Source organism: Ovis aries, chromosome 5, assembly GCF_016772045.2.
Source record: "Ovis aries strain OAR_USU_Benz2616 breed Rambouillet chromosome 5, ARS-UI_Ramb_v3.0, whole genome shotgun sequence".
Classification (NCBI taxonomy): domain Eukaryota; kingdom Metazoa; phylum Chordata; class Mammalia; order Artiodactyla; family Bovidae; genus Ovis; species Ovis aries.
The window spans coordinates 2,007,465-2,026,789 of record NC_056058.1 but is presented as its reverse complement, the minus strand read 5'-3'; the positions used below and the strand labels follow the sequence as shown (position 1 = coordinate 2,026,789).

Here is a 19,325-nt window from a genome sequence, read left to right as displayed (position 1 = left end):
CATGGCCCAGGTCTTCCCTGCGGCCTGCCTCCCGATGTCACAGTGATCTATCCAAACCACCCTCACAGTGACCTCCTGTCAGGCCAGACCTCCTTCCATGATGATGCAGGTGGGTGCGGATGTCACGCAACCCCACACATGCCCCCTGCTGCCTTTGGCCAGCGGCCCTGAGCACCTGCCCTTCCTGTCCACCCTCTGCCACCTCCCTGGCGGGGCTAGGCCCTTGTTACCTGGGCAAAGGTCACCGCTCGGGTCCAGTGTTCTCATAGCTGGCCCAACCCTCACTCCAGGCAGTCAGCAGAGACCACGGGCTGAAGGAAGCGCCTCACCCAGGAGACCCTTCCTGCTCATCCCCCTCTCCTCTGGGGCCCCAGCTCTGAGAAGGCCCCTCACCTCCACCGCAGGGCTTGGAGCAGGGCGACCACTTCTTCAGGGCCCACTCGTAGCCCACAGAGTCGTCCTCCAGGACGTTGTTGTCGTCCACATTGAGCGAGTCCTCATGGACCATGTACTTGTAGGTCAGCGAGATGCGGGCGTCCCCCTCCGGGATGACCTGCCCGGGAGACAGGGGTGAGTATGCCCGCCCCCTACCTCTCTCCTCCAGAGACTGCTAGGAAGGTCAGCCCGAGGAACACGCCTGGCCAAGTCTCATTATTCCCGGTAGTCAGGTTCTAGAAAGTCTCAGCAAACACTGAACCGGCCAGTACTGAACCACTGCTCACAGGGGAACGCAGGGTCTGGGCCAGCGAAACTCTGGTCGTGACATTTCATCAACAGCCTATGCATAAGCGTATTCTCTGTGTGTTTCTGTTTAGACACCTCGATCAGTACACACTGCTGATTCACAGCCAGCACCCAGGCACTTGTGCCTGGACAAAGCTCAGTAACACATGCGTTCTTGTCGCTCCACGGGGCAAACCCACAGCCTCCATGCGGAGGGACACCAGACACACTTCACAACCACAACTGGGGACATTTGACACAGTGAGATTATCCTCCAAAAGCAGATCATGGCAGTAAACAGAGTGTGAAAAGACGCTGTTTACAGTAGGGGCTGAAATAAGCAGCAGAGTCATGCCTGGCTCGGCTCCGCTGGGAGCACGCGCGCCAGGCGCTCACACTTGGCCTGCTCCGCCGAGAGCGCAGGCAGACCTCGCTTCGCGGCGCTTGGGTTTACTGTGCTGCACAGACGCTGTGTTTTAACACCTTAAAGGTTTATGGCAGCCCCACCGGCGGCAAGTCTACAGGCGCCATGCGTCACAGCATTTGGCCACTTTGTGTCGTTCTGGGTCACATTCCGGTAACTCCCACAGTCTTTCAGATGTTTTCATTATTGTCGGACAAGTTAATGGAAGCAGTCTTGTTAAGGCTTCGAAAGCTACTGACTAAACAGAGACCCTGAAAGGAGTTACATGCCAAGCTGCTGACTAGCAGAAATGGCAAAAGATCTTGGGATCCCGCAGGTAAGGAAGGGAGAAAGTCACCAGAAAGGGAGTAAGTCACAAAGCTTCCTGGGCCTTGGGAATCTGCCCTCTCCCAGGGATCTGCTGACATTCTGAGACTTAGGAATAGGCAGACAAGGCTTTACATAATAGCCAGAGCTGCATCTCCACACAGAAGGCACTTGCGGCTTGAAATAAACGGAGGACTGCTTTGCACAGGGTTCTGAAGTCTCAATAGTGAGAGAAGGGATAGGAGGCCTAGGGGGACAAACTGCCCAGAACCTCTCAGCTGCGGGTCCAGACTGCTGTTCCAGGGACTGCCCAGCATAGCTCGAGCATGCATGCATACACTTGCATCTTGCTAGACCATGTACTGGGAACTCCAGATTAGATCTGAATGGCTCCCAAGTTAGTGATATATATAAAAAATATATATATTTATATATTATATTAACATTATGGTATATATTATAAAATATTATAATATATAATTTATATTCTATAATATAAAAATGCAATTATATTATATAGTAATTGAACTAATTAAATATAATATTTAATGTATATTATGTGATTGTATATAATATATAATATAGTTTATAAATTTTATAAATTTATATATTTATAAAATATTTTATATTTATATATTTTATATAATATATTCTATATATTTATATATTTTGTTTTATATATTTATAAAATTTTTTATTTATATATTTTATATATTATATAATAATATACAGAATATATGATATAATCATTATATTATATACTATATAATTATATTAAGATAATTATTATAGTCTAATAATTATTATAAATATAAATATATAAAATATATCATATCATATTATATATTATTAGTATATAATTTAATATTATATTTATATATTATTATATAATTATATATTTAATATAATAATATATACTATAATATAGTATACTATTTATTATAATTCTATTATATAATATATAATATATAGTTATATATCAAATATATATATATTTCTTGAGGCGATGTATGTATAATAATTTCTTACTATGTTACTTGTCCTCATACTGTAACTTACTACTAATGTAATAAACTTCCTTATTTCTTGCTTACTAAGTGTGCTGTGTGTTTGCTGTTCAGGTGTGTCCGACTCTCTGTGACTCCATGGACAGTAGCCCACCAGGCTCCTCTGTCCATGGGCATCTCCAGGCAAGAATACTGGAGTGGGCTGCCATGCCCTCCTCCAGGGGATCTTCCCAACCCAGGAATCAAACCCAGGTCTCCTGCATTGCAGGCAGATTCTTTATAGTCTGAGCCACCAGGGAAGCCCCAGGGGGCTTATTTCGCCAGTGCATCCTCTGAACCTGAAACCAAAAGGCAGTCTCAGCAGGACACGGCTCTTTCAGCAGAACAGTCATTACTACTTTTATTCAGGTGATCTCTGACCAAGCGGTCTTTGATGTCATCATTGTAGTTGACTTTTTGCTTATTTTTAATTGAGGTATGCACATTGTTGTTTAGACCTGAGGCTATCACACATTTCACAGACCACAGATAGTGGGACATGCGCACTGGGAAAGAAGCACATTCACGCGACTTGCCTCACTGTGACATCCACTTCACTGCGGTGGCCTGGAACCAAGCCTACCTATTTCTCCTGAGGTGTGTCTGTGCCCGTTTGGAGATTAGAAATACTTTTGGTAGGTGAATTTACCAACACAGAAACAGCAGGACTGAGGCCCGACTGTGTGTGCACCGACAAAGGCAGGGCAGCAGAGGCCTCTCTGGGGATGGACAGTGCAAGCGGGCGAGGTAAGCAGAGCACAGTGCGCGTGAACACCCCAGCCCCCAGCTGCACACCCTGGTGTGGGGCGCTGAGCCCCAGCGCGGAGTGCTCACGTTCACAGAGGGGCAAAAGGCACCTGAGCCTTATCCGCAGTGTTTTAATTTTTTTTTACTGATCAAATATATTGCATATGCAATTGAAATTAATTTTTTAGAAGTAAATTAGGAAATCAAACTCCCTCTGTGTTCCCACCACCAGGAGCAGCCTATGGTCCTGGACTCAGGGGACCCAGGGTCCAGTGCTGCTCAGAGACAAAGTCTTAGTGTGACCTGGGTCTAGCAGTCCAATTTCCTGGAGCTCCATTGGTCGCCCCCAGGGAGTTTCAGGGTTTGAATGCAGTAGCAGACAAGAATAAGCATGATGAGAGGTGGCCGTGAATGTCGCCCAGAGTTGTTTATGGAGGAGAAACCTAAATGCTTACAGGGGATTTTGTCTCTGGTTGCCCAGGGACACAGGGCCCAGCGCCAGACCCGTGGCTCCATGCGTGCTCCTCACTCTGACACAGAGATGGAGGGCCTCAGCTCAAAGGTCAGGCCAGAGGGGCCGTGCAGAACGTGGCCCCAAGGCTGCAGGGAAGCTCAGGGCTCCCAGGCACCGCCCGACCCCTTCCCCAGCAGCCACCGGCCTCACCGGCCTCACCGGCCTCACGCTGCGAGAGGCGGCGGGCCTGGCCCCTGCCTGACCTACCAGCACAGTGATGGTGCCGTGCAGGGGGCCCATGGTCTGCAGCGTCTCCCGACCGTCCTCATCCCGGTACTCCCACTCCACACCCATGGCGATGAAGGTCTTGGAGTTGGGATCCACGTCATTCTCCTCATTTAAAATGAACTTGCCCGTCTCCAGGTTTTTGACGGCTGAACGATAAAAGACAGAAGGACGGAAGAGAGTCATGATCACCTGGGGGGCAGAAGCGTGGGAGGTCAGCAGGGTTCACTAGTTTGAACAGGTTGGGGGAGTTGTGGGGAGCAGGGCCCGTTGTCTTCCTCCAGGGGCCCATCAGTCCCACTGACAGCCCAAGCCGCCTTGGGAACCTGCCTTGTCCTTTGTCTCTGCGCTGGACCTAGGTTTCCCTCTAACCCGCCCTTCTGCTGGGTCTGGGGCTCCTTCCTGGATCTGCCTCTCAGGCCCTGGAGGAGAGGCTCCATGGTAGGGACCTAGCAGCCACCAGGGCCACGTCCCTGCCGTCTACTTGGAGCACTCAGGGGGCTCCCAGAGCCACTGCCCTCCCTGACCCAGCTCCCCGGGTGAGGGGTACCTGCTGGACACCAGGGCTTCCTGCCCTGGGGTGAGCATGCGTCCCACACACCCTCCCACCCTGCTGATAACTATGGCTCAGCCTGGTACCCCACCAGTCCCCTACATCCCAAAGAGGCCTGACCTGACTCGGGGCCCACCCAGCCCACTATGCATCCACAAAGAATGTCTAGGAGATGAGAATCCGCTGGTCACAAAGCCCCACACTTGCCAGAGTGTGGAAAGCGGCTACTGGGGGACTGCTGGAAGATTTTAGCAGGGAGGCCACAGACTGGGCACAAAAATCACGGGATACCAGTGAGAAAACCGTTTCCTGCACAAGTTTCCTAGACTCCCTTGAGGGCTGTTCTAAGTGCCAGGAGGTCCCCAGCTTGTCGCTAACCCTCCCTCCTTGTGCGCAGGGATGGCCCTGGACAGGAAACGATGTTTAGGTAGAAGTGTCTTTTTTTTAAGGGATTGGCTTTTATACTTGCCTCCTACTTAAGACAAGGAGTACTGGCTGCCCATGTGGGGACAGCAACATAAAAGTCTCCTCTAAAAACAAGGAAGAAATATTTGCATTTTAAAAAGTGGTGTTTGCCCACATCAGCGGGGGTGCTAGATGCCTGCAGTCATGGAACCCCTGACCCAGTTTGGCCTCCAGGGCACAGGGAAGAAGATGGGACCCAAACTAGGAGAAAGGACCTGTGCAGGGCCCCCTCACTGACCCCCAGCATCACTTTCTACTTTGGCCCTGCAGCTTGCGGCGGTGTGGGTGAGTGAACCCCTGTGAGGGCTTCCAGGCAGCCTGCAGGAGCACAGCGCCACAGGGGCTGCCATGTGAGAAGGGGCGCCCCAAGTTGTCAGAACATCCAAATTTCCAAGAGATGCAAGGAATCTCTATTCCAAAAGGACCACTTGAATTTAAAATGAAACTAAATGGAAATATGCAGCTGCACCATGGGAGCCGCTCTACCAGCTGGCCTCGGCACCCGCTGCTTGTGGACCTTGCTGCCTTCCAGTGGGCAGGGGGCCTCCCCTTCCACCTTGAGGTGGGAGGTACGGCATGTCTTAGACAAATGCCCCTCCAAAACTGCTGCGAGGGAAGCCCTCTGATCCCAACCCGGTGGCCTCTCCACTGGGAAAGTGCTAAAGGGGAGATCCACCCATCAGCTGGGCCAAGCCAGGGACAGAGGAGATAGGGCTGCAGCCCATGCCTCCCGGTCAGGCCCCCGACCCCCAGAAGAGTCAGGCTGTGGAGCCCCTCCATTGTCTGGCTCCAGCACTCACCCAGGTGATGGCTGGTGGTGTCTGCTTCCTGGATTAGCAGGTGTCTGGCTCCTGCTGGGATCTCAAACATCTTGATGTAACCTTGGTTGGGACAAGAGAGAAGGGCGAGGCTGTCAAATGCGGACAATGCGAGGAGGGCCTTGCCCTCGATGCTGGTTCCAGAGGCCCAGTGTTTGATGGGCTCTGACTGCCCACTGAGAGAGGGACCCATGGGAAGGCTAGTGTACCCCAGACAGCAACAGCCCTCCGGCTCATTTCCAAATCCCGGCGCTTCTTCAGCCTCTTCCGTTGGAAAATTGGGCCCTGGAGTCATGCCCCGCATGGAGCTAAGATGCCACAACCAGGAGAGAGGCCTTCAGCAAACTGCTCAGTCTCCCCGGACCTCAGCAGCTAATCCCTAAACACAAGACAGCCTGCTCACATGGGACTGTGCAGCAGCCAGCTGGCAGCAGCCCCGCACCAGCTCTGAGTGGAGTCTGGCAGGTTTGCTCCAGGCCCTTCTTCCAAAAGAGCTGAGCCAAAGCGCCTGCGTGCCGTCACTGCCGAGTGCAGCCTGTGTGACCCCACGGACTATACAGCCCACCAGAACCCTCTGTCCCTGGGGTTTCTCCAGGCCAGAATCCTGGAGTGGGTTGCCATGCCCTTCTCCAGGGGATCTTCCTGACCCCGGGATGGAGCGCTCACCTCCTGCATCTTCTCACTGCCAGGTAGCTTCTTTACCAGTGAGGACGTGGGAAGCCCACCAAAGTGGCGTCTCCCCATTTCAGTCAGAGGCAGAGCAGTCAGCTGCCGCAGGCCCCCCCAGAGCCCCGAAGCCAGGTGGAGGGACCACTCTGGAAGGAGGTTCATCCAGAGGGCTGTTTTCCCAGAGCCCGCCTTGGCCAGGGACCCCAAGCTCCCCAGCGCCCAATTTCCTGTGGCCCTGTGGGACAGGCCTGCGTTTCCCTGGGCCACAGGCTGCACCGGCTAGCTCATCAAAGGTCCTGCTCACAGGCGCCTGGGGGCGGCAGTGGTGGAGCAGACAGCAAGGGAGGCCAGGGGTGGCTAGAAAGCCTTGGAGAGCTGGGGAGGGAGGCCTCAAATAAAGGCATTGAAGACTCACCTTGGGCATCCCACACCCTGGCATCTCCTTGTCCCCACCCAGCCTGGGGCCTGACACAGCGACCCCTAAGATTGCCTCTCCACCTCACCCTCCCAGACTTAGAGCCCCTCTTCCCAGACAGCCCCCGCTCAGGCGCTATAGACACTCAGGCCGGGGCCTCTAGGCAGGGGGAGGGAGGGGTGCACTCACCGAGCTTCTTGGGTGCGCGCGTGAATGTGCCCTTGACCACCTTGCAGTGTGAGTTGTCCCCTCCGCACACACCACACTTGTCCTCCTGCTTGCTGGAGCCGATCACCCCGTCACAGCCCACCTTCTGCAGAGGGGTGGGGGAAATGCGGTGCCCACTGAGACCCTGCTCCCTCGGCAGCCCAGGTGTGGGCAGTCCCTGACGCAGAGGAAGGAGAGGGGGCTTTGGAGCAAGAAAGACCCTGTGTGCCCACTGCAGGGGGAGCGCACATTGGCCCAGTCGGCGTGTGCAGGCTCTCTCACCCCACATTTTGTAAATAATGACCGTGTAACAGCTGAGCGCATTTGTAGCCCTGCACATGCGCATCAAGAGGTGCTTGCTTGGCGGCGAGTTTTGGGCTGTAAGGATATGCGAGCTCCACGTAAAAAGCGGCAGCGTGACTGCTGCCTCATGGCTGTGTCCCTTGGGTCAGCCACGAGAGGAGAGAGAGCAGCGTGAACACTGCTACAGCGGCTGTGTCGGCCAGGAGAGACGCTGTGTGCAGTTATGCTGCGTTATGTTACGTCTGCTGCTATAGCTGCCGTGTCAGCCAGGACAGAATAAATGTGTCTGCAGTTCCAGCGGCTCCTCGAGTCTCCTTCCAGCCTCCTAGCTCGTGCCTTGCCTACCTTGGTTTCAGGGAACGGTGCGGACAGTGTGAATAGCAAGACAACTGGCATCACGAACGGGATCAGCAAGACACACCCACCCAAGGACCAGCCTTACCGCTGCTCACTCACCCACTCATCTGGACACTGCGGCCTGCAGAGGACTCTGCACAGCCTCGTGTGAAAGTCGCTCGGTCATGTCTGATTCTTTGTGACCCCATGGACTATACAGTCCATGGAACTCTCCAGGCCAGAACACTGGAGTGGGTAGCCTTTCCCTTCTCCAGGGGATCTTGCCAGCCCAGGAACAGAACCCAGGTCTCCCACACTGCAGGCGGATTCTTTACCAGCTGAGCCACCAGGGAAGCCCAAGAGTACTGGAGAGGGCAGCCTATCCCTTCTCCAGTGGACCTTCCTGACCCAGGAACTGAACCGGGGTCTCTGGCATTGCAGGTGGATCGTTTACCAACTGAGCTACCAGGCCTTAGTCCCGAGGCTGCCCCGGCACAGCACACTGGCGTCCTCGTGAACATGAGTCAGAGGTGGCCTCTGCCCGTCTCCCGGGCGCCCACGCAGCAGCCCTCCGGGGCTCCCCCCAGAGCTTCGGCCTGCAGGTCCCTCCCTCACACTGCTCCCAGGAATGGTGTCCTCTTCGGTTTGTCTGGGGGCGTGTGGGCACGACACAAGAGCTGGTAGGACCGCTTCTGCCTTCATTCTCTCAATGCATCCCCTCAACACTGTCCACTCTAGTATTAAAAATCATTCCACACAGAGCAGAGATGTTTCCTTGCCTTCCGCCTGGTCGAGGCAGGAACACATTCCGGTCCCTTTACTCGCTACAGCCCTGCGACAGCGCACCATTCCCAGCCGCAGAGCTCTGTGCGGAGCAGACCCAGGGTCTGAGCACACTGCCTGAGACCATGTTCACACCCATGACCACACTCAGCAGGGAAGACAGCCTCTCCTCTAGCTGCTCTGCTCCCTGCCTGTTCTAGAGTGCACCGTAGCGTCACAGGTTTCGCTCTTTGCCCTGGCTGCCAGGAAGCCCTGAGCCAGTTCACCCCTCAGGAGCCTCCTATCACCAGCTCTTGTGAGACTGCTTCCTTCCCCTTTGCTCTGTGATTTCTGACTTTTGTCTTACAAAGACCTGCGAGGGCTGGGTCTCTAGACTACGAAGGGGCTACAAAGCCAGTTTCTGGCAGTCTTAGAGAATTATTCAAACTGGCCAACCCCAAGCTGTTTATTTTGCCTGCCGCCCCTTTCCCACTATGGAAACCCCAATAAAAGCTTTGGCTCAGAGTTTCCCCTGCTCCTTCTGCCTCCCAACTGAACCTAGTGCCCAGCACAGCATGCTCTTCCCTCAGGAAATGAAAGTAATAAGCTCTTCTTGAATGACAACTGACTTCTCTGTGTCATCTCCCTTAATTAAAATCCCACGGGTACGGAGGAGACATTGCTGTCTTTGTTTTCAAGTATTAATAGTTGGTTGAGTGTTTGGAGTGTGAGCAGACTGCGTGGCTTGCCCTCCCTGCTGGCTACAGTCCTACTGAAACACGTGTGGAGAGAATCCCGGAGCTCTCCCCTGACAGCGCCACATCCCACTTCTCCGTTCTTCCAGCCTCTTCCACCTCCTCCAGGGGACCTGCCGCAGGCTCTCTGCCAGAGATAGCCTGAGGATGCGCACGTCTCAGGAAGGTGAGACGGGAGGGAGTCAGCCTCGTTGAGACTGCAGTCTGCCGCATTTATAGCAGCTGCAGAGGCTCCCTGCTATTTCTAGAAAGGGGGCAGGCCTGCACTCGCGTTGCTGATAACATGCTGAGTGGGCCCCACAGCCGTCTCCTGTGACACCCAAAGACAACACAGTAACAAAACACAGCGTTTCTACAGAGAACCAAGCCGACAAGAACCACAGTGGGCTCCCCCGAGCAAGAGTAAGCTGTCCAGTGCCCAGCGGAGGGCAGGGGCACGGCGGTGCGTCACAAGGGGTCCCCAGGGACCTAGTGCGTCAGGGCCAGCTGTGGCGCTGGCGAAACTCGTGCTCTGGGCCACGGCCTCATCCCACACAAGCAGAATCTCTGAGGTGGGGCCCTGAGCTCCTCAAGCGGCTCCTCAGACTCAAGTCTGAGAACCCTCATCATGGAGAAGGACAGCAGGGAGTAGGGGCCGGGGACCAACATTTGCCGAGAGCCTGCCCTGATCGAGGTGTGGTTTGTAGTACTTTGCATGCTTAACCTCAGCGAGTCTTCCCGAAGCCCCAGAAAGCCGAGGCCCTGAGCCATTGCTGCCCCTGCTCCTGGGGCACTCACCCTGCAGTCCCCACGCACGCAGAGGCTGAAGGCGTCCTTATAGGAACAGCGTGTCCCGTCATGCACCATGCGCTTCATGGATACCACCTCCCCGGTCTCCTTGGACTCACAGTAGAGGTGACACCGCTCCTTGGCTGGAAGGGAAGCAGGGGGGTGTTGGCTGGCTTGCTGCATCGCTCACTTTCTTGTAGTTTCCTTCCTAAGTTTGCTAAAGGGAAGCACCTCGCAAAGAGAAACTCCCACCCAGGAGTGTCTCCTTATGATTCACCTGCCCCCCCGCCCCACATGTCTGCCCTGGGCCAGGGGAGAAAGGGAAAGAAGGGTAGTGATGGCAACACGCTTCATGACCCTGTTGTTCGGGACTTAGCTTCCCCCAGCTGAGCCAGGCTGCTTGGATGCAGCCAGGTCTCAGATCGCTGGGGTCCTACCTAGAGAACCCCATATTCAGGGGAAGGGCAGCTGGCTGTTTGCCAGGTCTCTGCTTGAAGACCTTTTCCAGGCCACCTCTGTAACCCCAAATAAGATGCCCCTTGCTTCAGTCTCGGGTACCAGGCACCTTCCCTTCTCAGCATTTATCTCAGAAGTCACTGAGACACCTCATCATCATTTGATTTTTTGCCAGACCACAGTCCCCCTCGGGGCGGGGGGTCCTATCTGCTCTGGCACCTTCTCCTGGCATGCACGCGTGGGGCTTGCAACAGGTGCCCAGCTGGGGTAACAGATACAGCGGAGCAGGCCCCAGACCCCGCCTCCCTCTGCTGGATGCCTGGAAAGAACGGAAACTGCGTGGGATCCAATTGAAATACAAACACTCTCACGCCTGAAGCTACCAGACTCTTCAGTCCCAGCAGCCAACAAATGCCTTTTGGTGCTTAAACCAGTTCAAGTCACTTGGAATGGAGAGTTCTCACTGAATGATGAGAGGTCAAAGGTAACCTGATTCCTTGGACAACTCTGCCTGTCCCTGCCCTGCGGCTGGGCGGGGCTAATGATGCAATGCCAGCCTTGTCCACCAGAGGGCAACTGCAGGCGCCTGGGGCCAGCTGGAGCTTCCCTCTCTGCGGCATCCTTGGCCAGGCTCAGTTCTCTGGATTTTCTGGGACTGCAGTCCTGCCATGAGTCCCAAGCCCAGGGTGGGCTCTGCTGGCACGCCCATGCAGAATCAGTGGCCCCGGGAGCCCTGGCCCCTCCACCGAGTGCCCACCCCACCTGGGGCTCACCCTCCCGATGCCCGTGGGGCAGCCCGTGGCCCCGGGAGCCCTGGCCCCTCCACTAAGTGCCCACCCCACTCGGGGCTCACTGTCCCAATGCCCATGGGGCAGCCGGTGGCCCAGGGAGCCCTGGCCCCTCCACCGAGTGCCCGCTCCCCCTGGGGCTCACCGTCCCGGTGCTCGTGGGGCAGCCAGTGGTGCTGAGCGTCACCATGCTCGAAGTACAGGTCCCACTGCCGGCACTGCTCCTCGCGGAAGTCGGCCAGCGCATCAGGGCAGTCCTGCGCGTTGCAGAGCTGGAAATCGTAGGCAAGGCCCGAGCAGGTGCGGCCCCCATTGGCTGGGCTGGAGGAGAAAGCAGAGAGGCCTTCCAACAGGGTGCCACCAGGAAGAGGCCAGCACTTAAGAGTGCTGCCTGTGGGATTTGCAGGGATCCCTGAGCCTCGGGGGTGAGGGGGCAGCTCTGCTGAATGAAGGAACCCAGCCCTGCCCTGTCCCAGAGCCTTGGCGCATCAGTACAGGAGAGGCTGGTAATCCTCCTGGGGGCCCCAAGGGAAGGGAGCATCTACTCAGCCCCTGTGCACCCCCGGCCCCACCCCGGCTCCTGTAGCTATGGCTGTGGACCAACAGTGATCTGTAACACCGTGTGTAGGGTCTGCCACGCCCCCGGCCATAAGCCCCAGGGTGGAGGAGCTGGGTGAGCCTTCCCTACATCCTCCCCACCTGGGCCTCACACACAGTGAGAACTCAGAGTAATTCTGAAGCAGTGGGATCCTGCTAGAGGTGTCCTCAACAAGTGTCAGGTACACCTCCAGGTTTCCGCCACGTCAAGAAAACTCGGGCTGTGCCTCTGTATTTCCCTACTTTGCTGAGAATCTCACCAGTCCACAAAGCACTAACCCCACGGGAAGGGTGCTGGCTGGTGGCCAGCAAGTGCCCCTGGAAGTCAGGGTGCTGGAGCATGGCAGGCCAGCAGCTTGGGAGGAGTGGGGGGCTTCAGCGTTGCCACCTGCCAGGTGTGACAGAGGCAAGCAGAACCTGAGGCCCCGCCTGAGTCTTGGGCAAAAGTCACGCTCTGCTGTGATGGGGGTGTACAGCATACAGCATTGCAGAGTGGACGATGGAAGGGGCTGGCTTCCATGAGGCTCCTTGCACAGCGCCATGTTCTTGGGGGAAGTCAGTGGAAACAACGATCACAGAAATTTGTGGAGTAAGAACCAAGAGGCTCGGTGTTTGAATGGGACCATGAAACAAAGTGTGACTCTGAGATTGACATCATGGCCCCTGATGGGACGACAGACAGATGACAACAGCTCGGGCTTTTCCTGGAAGGGGTGCAGGCCTGGGTGTGTAGGTATGGGAAGCTCAGGGCATCGGGCAGCGAGAAACAGCAGGAAGGGGCCCGCCTAGGCAGGAGACAGACATATTCAAACAGAAACCCGGGATAATCCCAAAAGAGAGCGTGAGTGGGAGAATACAGGGGAGGCCCGGGAGGAGGAGAAACTGGAGAGCTTGAGCTCGTGCTGCCAGCTGCAGTTTTGCAGAGAACGCAGACGGAGCTCAATCCAGGGAGCAGGGGGCCAGCGGGGAGCCTCCGAAGTCTTCATATTGGCCCCAGCATCCCAGGAAGAACCCGAGCACAGGGAGCAGCAACTAAAGATGGGGCAGGGGGAGGCCCAGCCGTATCTCCAGGAGGACACACAAAAGGGGAGGCCCACCGGGTGCCCTGGTGTGCGGGGGCCTCCGGGCTCCGCAGGGCTCTGGGGGCTGGGTGCTGACGCAGGCCAGGCTGGCACGAGCAAACCAAGGCCAGAGCTCCGTGCGCACGTCTGTGCTGTCTGATGGTCACTGATGTGGAGGGAACGGGGGCGCTGGCCTGGGCTGGGCAGGCCCGACAGTGTTTGTGAACAGACGGGCTGGCAGGTAGTTCTGGCGGTTTTGTTCATGTTACTACTGCCCTTCACGTTACTTGCTGCCTAAGAAAGCTGGACCAGCCAGAGGGGGAAAAATATCCCTACAGTGCACATGTGGGGAGGGACAGAAGATAGAGTACTGCAACCTACATGATCTCCCCTAGGGCCAGACCTGGGCTGAGCCCCCTGAGCCCCAAGAGCCCGGCATCAGGCAGGCACCAGGAGGGGTCAGGGCCTGGGGAGGGGCGAGGGGGAGGTCAGGCCTGATCTGCTCCTCTGACGGTGCATCCCGGACCGGAACCTGAAAGTCCTTGCCCAGCACCCCGTAGCCTCTGAGTTTCTAACTTCCTGTCTTGTCAGTCTAAGTATGTGAGGCTCGCGTACTAGCCCCAGGTAGCTCCTCTCCTCCTTGAGAGTTGCCAGGGGAGCTCTGAAGATAGCACAGGGGCTGGGACCTGCTTGGGAGGCAGGACAGGGCGCGTGGGTGGAGGTGGGAGCCTGGTGGGCCTTCGGACGCCTCTCCGGGCTTTCTCCTTTTGGGCAGCTGGGCATGGGTGGCATGCCACTTGACCCTGCCTCTCACCTGATTGCAATCATTTGCTCTCCTGCTCAGGCTCTCAGCCTCCCAGGGCCCAAGAGAGCCTTTCTCTTTATCCCCACTGCCTCATCTCTGTTCCACCTTGTGTCTTGATGCCCTCAACCAAGAAGAGCAGAGCAGGTTGGGGTCTAGAGTAGGATGCAGGCCAGGAGGAAGGAGACCAGGTTTCCAAGTCTCCAGGGCTGGCTCTGCCCCCAGCAGACTGTGAGCCCTCCCCTTCCTAAGTCTCGGTCCCTCTCAGGGAGGATGAGAAGGGGCCAGATTTGCCTGCTCTCACACCCTCGCCTGAACTGACATCTGCGGAGCCTTGCGGGATAGGGTAGGCTAGCAAGCGCCCTTGGGGACCGCAGCTGCCACCCAGGGAGACTGGGAGACATCAGGGCAAACTCACTGTGGGTTGTCGCACTGACGGGTCCTGAACTTCACACCTGTGCCGCAGGTACGCGAGCAGGAGCCGAAGGGACTCCAGGCACCCCAGTTGCCATCTCGTTTGAGAATGTCAGGTGTCAGCCAGATGCAGTGTCCTTTAAAGCAGTGCTGAAAGACAGAAGGTCACATGCCCCCCACTCTTCAGCCTGCAGTGTCCACGGTGATTGCCCGGCCCTGGAGGTGCAAGAAAGAAGGCCCTACTGACCCCTGGAAGTTCAGAACCTCTTTGGGAGGTATGGGAAGGTGTTGGCCTGCCCAGATTCCCACCACCACCACCCTGGCCTCCTGCCACCCTCAGTGCCTCATTCAGCCTGCTCTGTCCCCTCACCAGAGCCCACCCCATGCCGTGTCTGCAGGGTGAAGCCCCCAGGCCATGTGCCCACACACGGCCATTTATAAAGACGCAAGCGCCACACCAAGCCAGTGACTCTAGAGACATATAAGGTCTACTGCTTAAGTTAAAAAAGCAATTTAAATGAAGTACGGAAATGAAGGACAGGAGCTATGCTGACATGGTAAAAATTCTCGAATATAGGACGTAGAACACGGGAGCGCAGGAAAGTCAGCCTGAACCTGATCACACTGCTGCCCTTCTTACCCCAAGGAGGAAGCTTATACAATTTAGGATCGACTTGAGGAAGATTGAAAATTTAAAAATACTAAACCAGGTATACAATGGAATGTTGATTTACAATTAGAAAGTATACAGTATAAAAAAGTTTAAAATTTAAAAACTGACAAATACCACAAACAGCCAAAAACAGAAAACGATGACTTCTTTTAGAATTGGTTGATTTACACAATGTTTGCTGTGTTCTAACTGCATCATCCCCTCTTCATATGACAACAATTTTGTCAGCGTGTATTTCACAGGGAGAGTAGAAAGACGATTCCTCAGCAAGTTTTTTCTGTAAGGGCCAGATGGTAACTGTTTTAATCTTTGCAGGTGACAAGGTCTCTACTGCAACTCCTCAACTCTGCCATTAGAGCATGAAAGTGGCCACAGACAACACATAAATGGATGGATATGGCTGCATTCCAATAAAACATCCTTTACAAAAGCAGGCAGCAAATGGAAACTTCTAGAATGGAGCTGAAAGAGGCTTGGTGACCTCGCTCCTCAGTAAAACAACCATTTCACTGGTGAAAATTATTTTCTAAACAAACCATTTAAATTATCTGGACAATAAGGACTGAGTTATATCATAGGAAACTAGATTAAATATCTTGTAATAACTTATAATGGAAAAAATCTGAAAAAATATTCCTGAATCACTTTGTTGTATACCTGAGACTAACACGACAATGTAAACCAACTATACTTCAATAAAGAAGGAGAAGAGGGCATCAGAGGATGAGACAGCTGGATGGCATCACTGACGCCACGGACATGCACTTGGCAAACTTCGGGAGATGGTGAGGAACAGAGAGGCCTGGCGTGCTGTAGTCCACGGGGTCACAAAGAGTTAGACACGCCCACCAACTGAACAACACCCCCACCAACAACAAAATACTTCAATAATAAAATGAGGTATCTGGAAACTGTCCTAAGCTCAATACAACAAATGGAGAAAATATACTAATTCTTGCAAGAATTGTGAAAGTCTATACATTTGAGCCACAACCCTCTCCCATTCCTTCCCCATCTTAGTGTGATGGAGGCTTTACCACTTAAAAGACAGAGATTCCTTGTGTCCTCAGCTTCCAGTCTAGGAGTATAGTTTCACCCTGGGAAAGGCAGGCCATTGGCATCTCCCTAGGAGTAGAGTTTCACCCTGGGAAAGGCAGGCCATTGGCATCTCCCATACCATGCAACTCTGTGTTGCAGAAAATCTGTTTCAGGCAGGGAACTCCCTTTATACATCCAGTCCTCACTCCTAGAGTGGAGCCTCTACCCCAAGGATGGAAAACCAAGAATGCTGTACCCTAGTAACCCCTTCCCTGGTTTGCTTGTAGGGAAGACGTTCTATGCTGAAAGGGAAAGGCCAAGAAGAGTAGGGCCCTATCCCTATTCACTGACCTGTTTGTACACCAAGAGTGTCACTCCGGAAGTGGAAAACCCTGCTCCTAGTTCCAGGGCGGTGCTGCAGGGGTCTTCCCAGAAGGGGAGGTAGAGCACCATAGCTCACCCTAAGAGGACTAACTTTATTTGGACTGGAGCGTGAGGAAGTTCATGCCTAAGGGCACTGTCAAAAACGATAGAAATCTCGGTAGTGAGCAATTGAGAGGAGACAGTAGCTCCACGACACCAGTAAGCAGCAAGTAAAATAGTAAGCCAGCTAGAAGTGCAACAGAGAGAGCCAGGGAAGGGACAGCTAGAGCACTTCCGGGATCTGTGCTGTTCTGTGCTTAGTACTCAGTCGTGTCTGACTCTTTGCAGCCCCATCGACTGTGGCCCACCAGGCTCCTCTGTCCATGGGGATTCTCCAGGCCAGACTACTGGAGTGGGTTGTCGTGCCCTCCTCCAGGGGATCTTCCCAACCCAGTGACTGAACCCAGGTGTCCCACATTACAGGCGGAATGTTTACCATCTGAGCCACCAGAGAAGCCTGAGCAAGCTTCAAATACTGGTAACACCCTGCCCCTGTGAAGGGTCCAGAATTTAACTGGGTCAGGCTGTGGACAACTTGTACCCCAGAGCATTATCAAAAACAATACAGCAATCAGCTACCAGCTAGTGAAAGCTAATTGAGTGTGATACCAATAGAGGCAGAATAGCTAGGACTTAGCAGTAAAACCAGAGAAAGAGACAAAGAGAACCTGGCTAATCCCGACTGTTCTGGTGGGGGAGGTGGAGCTGTGTGGCCCCACTGACTATGCCTATGCCCAAGGCTATGATCAAGGGGCAATGTCAGCAGCTGCATGCTGCAGGGCACATAAAATTTATTAAAACAGTGCAGCCAGGTCGTTAGACAAATAAACAGGTAAACAAGCAAACAACAGCACAACAAGGTTTGGGAGGATCAATAACCAATATCTAGAGTTTCTTCAATGTAGTATCTAAAATGTCCAGTTTCAAGAAAAATTACTGAGACATGAAAAGAAATGTAATCCATGCACAGGAAAGTAAGCAGGCCACAGAAATTACCTTTGAAGAGGCCCAGATGCTAGACTTAGTAGACAAAAATTTCTAACCAGCTATTAAAGATACCTTGAAAGAACAGAAGGAAACCACGTCTAAAGAACTAAAGGGGAGTATAAGAACAGTGTCAAATGGCATCAAGAAAGTAATAGAAACTAAAAATGAAAAAGAAAAACAACTGAATTCCGTAGCCTAAAACTACAAAAACAAATGAAAAATCCACTAGAGGGCTCAGTAATAGACGTGAACTAGAAGAAGACTCCATGAACTTGAATACAGGTCAATGGAAATTATACAATCTGAAGAGCAGAGAGGGGAGAAATAAAGAAAACGGAACAGAGCCTCTGAGAAATATGGAAGACCATAAGTTCACTGAAATGTGCATAGTAAAAGTGTCCAAAGGAGAGCACACAGAGGAAGGAGTAGAAAATATTCAAAGAAATAATGGCTGAAAACTTCCAAAATTTGATTACAAACATTAATGTAAACATCCAAGAAATTTAAGCAAGTAAGATAAATGCAAAGAGATTCATTCCCACATTATAGTCAAAGTTGTTGAAAGACAAAGCAAAAATGTCAAAAGAAGGAAAAGAAAAATGACTCACTGGAAGCCCAATAAGATTAACAGCTGACTTTTAATCAGAAATAATGGAGGTCAGAGGTAATGGTGTCTACCAAGAATCATATCTAACAAAATTATCTCCCAACAATGAAAGTGAAATAAAAATATTCTTAGATAAACAAAATCTGGGATAATTCACTGCTAGCCAGACCTGCCATAGAGCAAATACTAAATTAGGAGTTTCAGATTAACATGCACACACTATTATATATAAAATAGATCACCAACAAGGACCTATTATATAGCACAGGGAACTCTACTTAGTATTCTGTAATAACCTATATGGGAAAAGAAACTGAGAAAGAATGAATATATGAATATGTATAACTGAATCACCATGCTATATACCTGAAGCTAATACAACACTGTAAATCAACTATACTTCAATACAGTTATAAAAAAGAAATACTAAAAGGGATTATTCAGGCTGAAACACGTGACAAGAGAATAACCGAAATCCACATTAAAAAAACAGAAAGTTCTGAAAGTGGGCAAATTTCTAGAAAGACACAGACTACCAAAGCTGATTTAATAAGACCTAAAAATTTCAATAGACCTGTAGCAAGTAAAGAGATTGAATTAGTGAATGAAAATTTCTCACAAAAATTAGCTGAAGGCCCAGTTACTTCACTGATGAATTTTATCAAACATTTAAATAAAAATTAATACCAATTCTTCACAAACTCTTCCAAAAAATGGAAGAGAAGATTTTTCCCAGTTCATTCTATGAGGCTAATATTACCCTGATATCAAAATCAGACAAAGATATTATAAGAAAAAGACTAGAGATTAACAATATCTCTTATAAAAATAGACTTTAAATTCCTCAATAAAATTTTAGCAAACCAAATCCAGCAGCATAGTAAAAGATTACATATCATTACCAAGTGAAATTTATCTGAGGAATGCAAGGCTTAGCATCTGAAAAGAATAAATGAAAAATAATATGGTCACCTCAAGACTCAAAAACTAAAATTGGCAAAATCCAACATCCTTTCCTAAAAAAAGCACTCAAAAGACAAGACTAGAAGTTCCTCAAATTGATAAAGGACATCAATGAAATACCCCATCATGCTTAATGGTGAAGGAATGAATGGTTTCCCCCTAATCAGAAGAAAGAAAAGGGTGTCTGCCCACACCACTTCTAGTCAACACTGTACTGAAAGTTCTAGCTAGAACAGTTAGGCAAGAGAAAGAAGGAAAGGGCATCCAGTCTGGAAAGGAAGAAGTAAAACTGTATCTATTTGCAGATGGAATGATCTTCTATGTAGAAAATCCTATGAAAGTGAAAGTCACTCAGTTGTGTCCGACTCTTTGCGACCCATGGATTATACAGTCCATGGAATTCTCCAGGCCAGAATACTGGAGCGGGTAGCCTTTCCCTTCTCTAGCGGATCTCCCCAACCCAGGGGACGAACCCAGGTA

At 52.1% G+C, this 19,325-nt stretch overlaps 1 protein-coding gene across 2 annotated transcripts in view; it reads right to left on the bottom strand.

Annotated features, from left to right (window-relative positions):
• Positions 1–19,325, bottom strand: part of ADAMTS2 (ADAM metallopeptidase with thrombospondin type 1 motif 2) — a 255,023-nt gene that overhangs the window by 15,579 nt on the left and 220,119 nt on the right. For both annotated transcript variants that reach the window (XM_042250871.1, XM_042250872.2), the window contains 7 exons: positions 14,159–14,304; positions 11,426–11,601; positions 10,046–10,179; positions 7,095–7,218; positions 5,804–5,884; positions 3,968–4,134; positions 394–553 (listed from right to left, as the gene is read on the bottom strand). In XM_042250871.1, coding sequence (XP_042106805.1) covers positions 394–553; positions 3,968–4,134; positions 5,804–5,884; positions 7,095–7,218; positions 10,046–10,179; positions 11,426–11,601; positions 14,159–14,304 — 988 coding nt within the window. The remainder of the gene's footprint in view (positions 1–393; positions 554–3,967; positions 4,135–5,803; positions 5,885–7,094; positions 7,219–10,045; positions 10,180–11,425; positions 11,602–14,158; positions 14,305–19,325) is intronic.